The sequence below is a fragment of the Tripterygium wilfordii genome, chromosome 1 (genome assembly GCF_013401445.1).
Source record: "Tripterygium wilfordii isolate XIE 37 chromosome 1, ASM1340144v1, whole genome shotgun sequence".
NCBI lineage: Eukaryota > Viridiplantae > Streptophyta > Magnoliopsida > Celastrales > Celastraceae > Tripterygium > Tripterygium wilfordii.
Window position 1 is genome coordinate 8,763,509 of NC_052232.1, and position 9,346 is coordinate 8,772,854.

General features: G+C 38.6%; 1 protein-coding gene across 2 annotated transcripts; it reads right to left on the bottom strand.

Annotated features, from left to right (window-relative positions):
* Positions 1–901: 901 nt before the first annotated feature.
* On the bottom strand, positions 902–8,948 carry LOC119999132 (RNA polymerase II degradation factor 1-like). Of its 2 annotated transcripts, none has more exons than XM_038846659.1 (10): positions 8,560–8,948; positions 7,731–7,774; positions 6,988–7,105; positions 6,763–6,889; positions 5,716–6,275; positions 4,752–5,028; positions 4,354–4,633; positions 3,577–3,738; positions 2,162–2,623; positions 902–1,562 (listed from the first exon to the last, which is right to left on the bottom strand). In XM_038846659.1, the coding sequence occupies exons 1-10, from the start codon at positions 8,759–8,761 to the stop codon at positions 1,269–1,271; spliced, it is 2,526 nt and encodes an 841-aa protein (XP_038702587.1). In that variant the 5' UTR covers positions 8,762–8,948; the 3' UTR covers positions 902–1,268. The 2 variants fall into 2 exon arrangements, with proteins under 2 accessions (XP_038702587.1, XP_038702581.1); XM_038846653.1 differs by having other exon boundaries at positions 5,674–6,275; positions 8,560–8,947.
* Positions 8,949–9,346: the final 398 nt, after the last annotated feature.

Sequence of the window (9,346 nt, forward strand, 5' to 3'; positions counted from 1 at the left end):
AGTTACCTGTTTGTCATGAGATTTAAAAGTGATGAAGCTAGCCTTTGATTAATGGTAGATTGAGTTAGATAATTAGGTCAGTGGTATAAACAATGTTTAGCGGGTGGGTAATATGGAGTGCCATCATATGGAGTTAGTGATGAATCTGATGATGTTGACTTGTTAATCACGAAATCACACGGAGCAGTTTAGTTGAAAAGAGTGTAATATGCGTCCAGGCCTCTGTACTTTGATTTTGTTGCATAGACACTCCTTACAAAATCCCTGAAAGTTTTATTTTGTTGTATGGACACCCCGTTGTTATGCCTGCGTTGTGAGGGCTCCGAGTCATGGATAGTTTAATATGCTCATTGGCACCCTTGCCTGGGTTGTGAGGGCTCCGAGTCATGGATAGTTCAATATGCTCATTGGCGCCCTTGCCTGGGTTGTGAGGGCTCTGAGTCATCGATAGTTCAATGTGCTCATTAGTGCCTTTGCCTAGAGTCATGGATAGTTCAATATGCTCATTGGCGCCCTTGCCTGGGTTGTGAGGGCTCCGAGTCATCGATAGTTCAATGTGCTCATTAGTGCCTTTGCCTAGGTTGTGAGAGCTCCGTGTCATGTGGATAGTTCAATATGCTCATTAGCACTTGAACCGTGAGGGGCTTTTGGTCACATGCATAGTTCAACGTGTTCATTAGCACCTGAGCACCTACAAAAGGCCTGAAGTTTGCCGATTTTATTGTATGGACACCCTTTAGAATGGATAACCAACACAAGAGTAAACTCCAGCCTACATAGGGTTTGATAACAACCACAACAAACTGTCATTGCTCAATTGATTAAATTGATTAGTCTTTCCGAAAATCTTAATCAATCAACCTTATGGCAATTCAAAGTTCAAGGAAAAAACAAAAGGATATAAAATAAAGACGGATATCACTGTCACTGGAAAGAGAAATTGGTTATGTTACGTAATCAGCTAATCAAAACAAATTACAAGGGACTTGAAATAAAGGGGAAAAAGAGAGCAAATTATGAGTTCGGGGTAAGGGGGTTGGTAAGGATAGTCCACTAACCCAAACAAGCACACGTGTGATCCTACATTACATAGCCACGCAAATAAATATCTAGAATACAAACCCCTCAAGGCACAGGGCAGTAGCCAGCCAAGGTCTCTTTTAGACCAGTAAAACAGTGTTTCAATTATTCAATCGCAAGGAAGCCCTTTGATTGGCCACTTTCAAACTCAACTACAAAGACCCTGAAAAACCAGGAGGAGAATGAAGTTAGTAGTTATTCTGCCATAACTGTTGGGTCTGCTTAGGCTGTTGTTGGCCTTGGGAACCACCAAGAGAACCATCTCTAGTGTTTTGTTGCTGCTGCTGCTCCAGTGATATACCCGTCTGAGAATGGTAGAAATTCGGGTATCCAAGAGCACCAAAATGCTGAGATGGCTGCTGACCTTGCCGAAACCCACCAGGCTGCTGATTCTGTCCCTGGAAACTGTAATATGTGCTTCCAGGGACAGCAGACATTGTTCGTGAACCAGGCCCTTGAACCCACATACCCGAGTTATCATTCTACCAGAGGGGGAAAAAATAAAAATCAGATTCAGAGATAAACTAAACAAATAGAGAAATTTTGAACGGAATGCAGCAGATGATGTCGGGATATTCATTAAGGACAAACAAACAACAATTGTTTCTCCCCCTTTAAGAAAAAGCAGGGTTTTCTTACCCGCCAGTGTAGGATAAAGTATGGTTAATAGCTTTCGTTATCACTTATCATCACTTCAATGTGATGGCATTTTGCCGAATAAAATTATGAAAGAAACAAACATCTCTGCAGAAACTTTAAAAACAATTTCCTGTTTTTGAAAATACAAAATCTGGCAAGTTGTTTTTTCTCAACACATTTCAGAGAACTATGCAAGTGCCGACTTAAAAATAGAACTGGAAACATCTTTAAAGCTGTTTTGTGTTTTCAAGAGCTTTCCTATCATAGCAGGTTATTCTTAAATTTACGAGGAAAAACGAGAAAATAATTTCACTCATGCCAAATTTCCTTTCATACACTTGAAAACTATTCTCATAAACTAAAATGCGAGAACATTACCAAACACACCCTTAGTTAGCTATTTCATTTATATAAAACATCATCAACACTTGAGAAAGAATACCTGTTGAAGTGAGATCAAATGATTGCCATCCTTGTACTGCGAACTTAAAACATCATCATAGCCTATGGTTGTTCCTGCAGGAGCAGTGGGGGAATTCAGAGGAAAGTTTCCTCCAGGAGCGCTGGTTGAACTTCCAAATCCATAGCCAGAGGCAATTGCAGAGGTCTGAGGCAAGCTACTGACAGGAACACTATTTTTATATTGTGGGAGCATTGCTGCCAAAGACTGATGGTATGTATTATTACCAGAAAATGCTTGTTGGAATGCAGATGGCATGTATGTGTAACTCTGAGGCAAGAAAGGATAGCCAATCATATTGGCAAAATGTCCCAAAGGAAGGGTAGGTTGAGAATAGGGGTGCACAGCAAGGTGCTGTGGAAGAGCAGGTCCTGTGGCAACACTTGCACCAGGCAGGGTCTGTGGAGTTGGCTGTTGTGTCGAGATACCACCTTGTCTCAAAGCCTGCAGATGTACATAATCAGAATAAGCAATAGAAAAGTAAAATCAAAATCAAAGAATGCACATTGCTCATCTCTGCTTCTTTCAAATAATAGAACTACTATCAAAGACAGACAGTCGAGACAGAAATTGCAACAGCACAGTTTACCTATCCTTCCATTTTTCAATCATGCTGTCTTCATCACTTGGAATACATTTCCCTAGCGATTCTTTGTCATATGGGTAAATGTTTTCCCTATCTTTATAAGGGGTTCGACTCAAGATTCTTGAAGGAATCCTTTAGCTACTAATCTAGCTTTGTATCTCTTTACCGAGGCATCTGTTTTATCATATTGTGTTATTATCTTTGATAAAACTCTATTTCCGCACGGCATTAAATTAGACCCATCAAGTGATCCTCTAATATCAGTGGGTTTTATGGCCGGGCAAGTTTAAACATTACATGTAGTAAAACTGTAAAAGAGACTGAGACTCGGGAATGCAGATGAAAAGAAGACAATCCCACCCACTGCTTTCATTATTTTTTCAGCGTAGCGGGAGGGCAGGCAGGCACAACTAGAGCTTACATCAAGCAAAGACAACTTATTTAAAAAGATATATGTCCCTTTTTCCGCAAACAAAATATGAACAGTCAACTTAGGAAGGAAATAATCTAATAGTATCACCTAGAAATCATTCAAGCAGAGAAGACACCAACAAACAACACCAATGACCAATCAAGACCATCATAACAAAATGAATGCTCTCGCATAATGCAATGCCCAACTAATAAGATGACAATTCAAGTTTCCTCAGTAAATTCAAACACAAAAACAATGTATCAGCATTTGTATCCATTTCAACTTCCTAATACGAATAAGACGAGTAGTCATTTGCTCAGACCACAATATGCATCTCACATACAATGTAGTCCACTAGAATGCAATAGATATCAGAAAGGGGTTTGGAAGGGTTACCTCAGACATTGAAATGCTTGGACCACTGATGGAAGAATCTGTGTCGCTGTACTTAGTGGACACTGACTGCATCACAGGGAAGGGTGAGTATGGAAGATCAGGCTCCCTCCCAGCTTGAACATTTGAAGCCAACAAAGTGCTGGGTAATGAATTTGTATACGCCTGATGTAATGACAACTTAAGGGATCAGAAAAGGCATTCAACCAAACTACCAGTAATTCATAACAAAGCAACATACAAAAAAACTGCAGCACAAACAGTTAAAATATAAATAATGAAGAAGATGGCAAATTGGCGGTGATGGTTACAAGCTTGACGTCATAACCACAACCATACACTTTCTTAGGGGCATCCTTTCGTCCAGCATTTTATTTCAATATATAACCAACACAAAGAAAACCTCATTACCATCACCAATCTGAGTATACATCACTAAAAGACCATACTGACAAACACATGGATAAATAGCCACATTCCAAAGGTTATACATGATAAATATCTTTATGGCAATGCCCATCTATCAAAAAGACGCTAAGTTTAATGATCACTAGATATTGTGGAATTACAGAAATACAAGAATAATTACTTTCTTGGAATAAAAATTTTAGTTGAATATGCATGGCCCGCTGATAAAGTCCTATCGTAAGTGTATTTCACTTCCAAACTGATTTGCATTCTTTAACCAACAAATTTTGGTCACCAATCCCAAGAAACACATGCAACAGTATCATTGGACCTAAATTCCACATGCAAAAGTAATCAAACATTGTCACATACCATCATACTTGAGAAAGGAGAGAGATTCTGAATCTGCGAGCTCATCTCTTGGTGATTCAATGCAGTATTCAACTGCTGGGTGTTATCATAAGTATAATTAGGCGAAGAAGAAGGAAATGCATATTGATTCCCTCGAGGAGCTTCAGTGGTTTCCTGTTTCAACACCTCTGGCTGTGAAACTGAAGGAGAATCGTAACTACTAGCATTGACACCAGCTTTATGAACAAAATTTTCATCTGGGCTATTTCTGAGATGTTCATCTCCATAATACTCGGGGTTTCTGAAATAAATTATTTCGATACTACTGTAAATACTAAATAACCAACAAATAACAGAAGGAAATAATTTTGAAAAAGCAAATAAAATAGGTTGAGACTGAGCTTATTCTGAAAAAGCACCTCGTGTCTGAGTATCCCATCGATGAGGCATCTGGTGCTTCAATTGTCTCCTCCGAGTCATTTTTCATTGGCATCGAGGCAAAAGGACCAGAAAAGGCAGAACTGAAACCAGAACCAAAACTTCCAAAGCTCAGGTGTGCACAATCCTGCATATGAACTTGCAAGTGATCCGGAATCACAACAGAAGGATCATCCTCTTCAGGTTGGACCACCACATCATTGTTCTGTAAACTCAGTTGCTGCAAGTTCGCAGTCAGTAATGAAGCACCATCTTCAGCTGAAATAAGTAACATAAATACAAAATTTTAATCAAAACGACAAAATTACTTTGGATATTAAAATGACTAGAAGTATTAAACAATAGTATCCTAGTTCAGATCATGCAGTTTACAGCATCCTGGAGCAAGTTGATAATTTATTTGAATAGAGGAACGCGTTGATAATGAAGCGGAGAGAAGGAAAAGGAACTTTTGTAAGGAGCAGCAACCACTCAATCAATCCCATGAAGAGCCAAATGTGCAAGGCAAATCTTTATCTCTCTTTTAAAAATTCATAATCAGGTATAAGGTACATATAGAGAGGCGCGCAAGGGACATCCAAGCATTATATGCGACAGAGGTGCAGTACATCTTTCTTTAATGGATAATGCTTGAGACTCCCAAAAAGTGACCCCAAAAGACCCCCATCTAATGTGGAGTGTTGGATGTGAAGTGAGTCCTACATGTTTGTTTTTAATCAATGACAATTTTAATACCACATAGATTTGGGGGCCTTTTGGGGGTCATATTTTGAGGGCCTCTAGCATTGTCTTTCTTTAATTAGCCTTGTCTTAAAAAAACACACCCAACATGCACACCAATATCTAAGAACTAATTTAGAAAATAAATCAACAGACCAAGGAAAATTTCAATCACATCTTCACCTTCATTAGGCTCAAAAGCATTCCTGTGAGCCTGGTACGAACCTATGTTACCATACAAATTATCATCATATAGAGATGAATCTCTAGAATTGTCCTCCTGTGTGCTTGTACTGGATATAGAAGCAGGTCTAACATGATTTGCATTCAAAGATTCAACAGGACCATCATCTGCTATCGGGACATCGTCTAACTGGGACTTCATATGCTGGTGACCTTTGTCCACATGCAACTTAGATGAATCTGTATAAAACTCAGAATCTGCAGCTAAAACGGCAGGCGCACTAGGAGCAGGTGGCCGCTCTATTGATGGCCATTCATCATTGGAAGAAACAGGATAACTTGTAGCAAATTCTGGTTCAGTGTTCATCTGTGATAGCGTGGGAAGATAATCTGCTGGTAAGTCACCACTGTGATGAGGTGGATTTGGTATCGAAGGGGCCCTATTTTGAGGCTTACCCATCTTCACAATGTCTGCCATCGATAACTGACCAGGAATACCGACCCAAGCGGGTTGCATTCCAGAAGAAGGTTGCAAGGATGAGGAGATCGCATCACGCGAGCCTGCTACTGACATTTTACTTTCTGTATTGACATAATAGTCGCTGCAAAAGGCGTCAAGCATACATGAGAAAGAATTAACTATGAACTAAACAAAGTTATTCTACAGATCAGAATGATATACATGATTGCAAAAAAAGGAATTTGATTCATCCAGTAGAAAAAGAAATATGAGAGACAACTAGCTATGATGTTATGTACTAGAATGAAAACTTCCAGCACGGATAGTGTTCACGCATTAGAAACCCTTATTTGAGGGAAAAATGAGACCAAGTGAGCTAGAAAAACAAGATAAAGCAACACATCCTTGCCCAATTGTCTTTTTATTCCACTTCTCTTTTCCTTGTCAATAGAGGAATCCTACTGCAAATAAGCTTTTGAAAGCATATTAAGAGATAAGCTAGCGGTAGGAATTTATCAAAGAACCCTAAACATTATCTCTTATGGTATTGATTGTAATTGACAACGTCAATCAAGGGAAAAAACAAGCAAACATACATGAACGAATTTCTTAAGCTTAAGAGGAATAACCTATTGGGTGGATGTTTCCAGTTTATGTTGTTCCCAGCAGTACCAGAAGCACAAGATGACGAGCCTCCAGAAGCATGTGTTCCATTTTCCTTCTTGTATGAAGGCTTGCTTTGTGAAAAACTCGACTCTGCCCAAAAAAAATGACAGACGATAAATTTATCAATACCAAAATACTCAATTGAGCACTGGACTATCGTCCAAAAACTTCACTAGACCAGGTCATACCACTAGAGCTGAACTGGCTTGACCCACCACGTCCACCATAACGATCTGCACCACCCCTGCCACTACGGTTCGAAGTGTTAGAAGCACCATGAGATCTGGGATCCGTTGAATCCTTATTCTGAAGAGGAAGGAAATTGAAATTGGATATCAAGAAACACCTCAACAACATATCAAAACAAGAATAAGACCAAACCTAGTTTAACGAGCTTTTGCTAAAAACAGATCACAGAAAAAAGGACTGTCTTCAATGTATATAATATAACTTCAATACAGAGGGAAACGTATACAGTATACTTAAGATAAGTTAGCACATTAAATATCAACCTCGACAAGTTAAAAGCTTAAATTGTAAGCAAACACATCTTATATCAATCTCTTCTAAACATCAAAGGACGAGTTCTACTTCTACACATCATGACATAGTCACAAAGTATTTTACATCTTAGTTGACTTTGAAGGGCAAAAAAAGCGAGTATCGAGAAATTTCACAAACAGTAAGTTCAACTACAAAGAAAGAAAATAAGTAATAAGGAAATGACGCCCGGTGTACAAGACTCCACAGTGGTTGGCTAAGGTCAAGAAGCATGTCCTCGCATTGCACAGAGACTTTTTTGTGGTTTAAGCCTATGTAGCAAATAGAAATTTTTCCGTAGTGTATAAACAAAAAGTAATAAAAATAAAAAATAAAAATCTATTGAATGGTCACAGTACAAGAAATTCAACTACCAAGAAACATTGCACACCTCTTTTTTCTTGTGCCGTTTGCTCTTCACCTCATGAAAAGGATCTGCACATTATCAAACCTTAGACTTTACTATCAGATAGTATGAGATAATGAGAACTTTCATAACCACCAAAGCTTATGGCCAATATAAAGTAATGCCCATGAAGATTAGAAATTGATATTATAAGGCCAAAAAAAAAAACTTATTATGGATGAGATATTTGAGAATATAACCCTTCCAAGTACATCAAAAACAATTCCTACAACAAAAGTCCAAACTTTTTTAGGAAAGGACAATATCATTAAAACTTTGCACTCATGCGAATTAAAACACCAACTGTACGTCAGCTTTAAAAACCCAGACTTTTGAACAGGATGACTAAAAATACCCGGACAAGAAAGAGAATAAAAGTTACTAAACTACTAAGAACTATAAGGTTAAACAAATCAAAACCCAAACTTTACTGCATAGTTGAATCAAAAGCGCATTAAATTATTAACGTTACGCTTTTCACTCTTCGGAAGCAAAACATTGATGGATTTCAAAAGAGAAAAAAAAATCCAAACTGCCGAGAATGGTGTGTAAAATCTACAAAGCGAAAAATAGTTTGAGAAAAGCCAGGAACGGGAAAGAAAAAAAAACAGCTTGAGCTCTTATCATCAATTTAAAACCCTAGTTCCTGAAAACGCCACTCTCAACTCAATCTAGCGCCACTTGCTCGACTAAAAATTTTTCTCTTCCTGTCGAAGGATGAGGATGAAAAGTCCATTCTAAAAAAATCGAAAAAATAAATCATAATTATCACTGCAAATCATCGCCAACCAAAGAGACCGTTAGAATTAAGAACCTTGGGCGAGGAGGCTATTGACAGCCTCGTTAGGGTCCATGTTACAGGCCTTAAGCATGGTGTAGATCTCCGCATCGGGAGAGTTCACAATCTCCTTCACAGTCTGCACCAGCTTCCTTGACCCTGCAGGTATGGACGAAATCCCAGTACTGTTCTTGCCATTGTTGCTGGCCCCAACCCTTCCTCCTCCCTTGGCGCTCATGACTCTCGCCCTAACCCCTCTCCCTCTCTCAGATCCGAGGAGAAACGACGACGTTCCCAACCTTTTCTCTCTTGTTGTCTCTTCTTTTTTCTTGCTTGCTTCTACGAGGTTGCGACGAAGAGGAAAGAAGAAGATATCAAAGCACTCTCTCCTTTTGTGCACCGAAAAACCCTTCCCTCTTTCGTGTCGTGTGTGTGGAATTTTATAATATTTCCTTTTTTAAACAACGAATTTTGGTGGAAGTGTGGAACTACTCCACATGCACTTGTACCCGGCCCAAGTTTGGATAAAAGTGTAGGGCATCCTCAATGGTAAACGTTAAAATATATTGGCAAGTGAGTTATTGATGGAACGATAATCACATTGCATGTAAGAGATCACACGCTTATTAAATCTTGGATTCGAATGTTATCGCTCCCTATTCAAAAAAAACATTAAAATATATTGTAGCATATGCACACATATATATACGGAAACAATATAAATTCAAAATTCTTGATTACAATTTCACGAGATAGAGAGAATTTTAATTCTTAACTCCAATTTTAACTACAATTCTCAATAAAAATCATGTTAAATCATTCT

What these genes read in the sequence shown, in the direction of transcription:
- LOC119999132 (XM_038846653.1), bottom strand. Translation starts at nt 8,761, where the DNA reads ATGAGCGCCAAGGGAGGAGGAAGGGTTGGGGCCAGCAACAATGGCAAG. An exon ending in AAGCCAGTTCAGCTCTAGTG is followed by an intron (nt 6,890 to 6,987) that starts GTATGACCTGGT and finishes TTTTTTGGGCAG; the next exon opens with AGTCGAGTTTTTCACAAAGC. An exon ending in TGGAAACATCCACCCAATAG is followed by an intron (nt 6,276 to 6,762) that starts GTTATTCCTCTT and finishes CGCCTTTTGCAG; the next exon opens with CGACTATTATGTCAATACAG.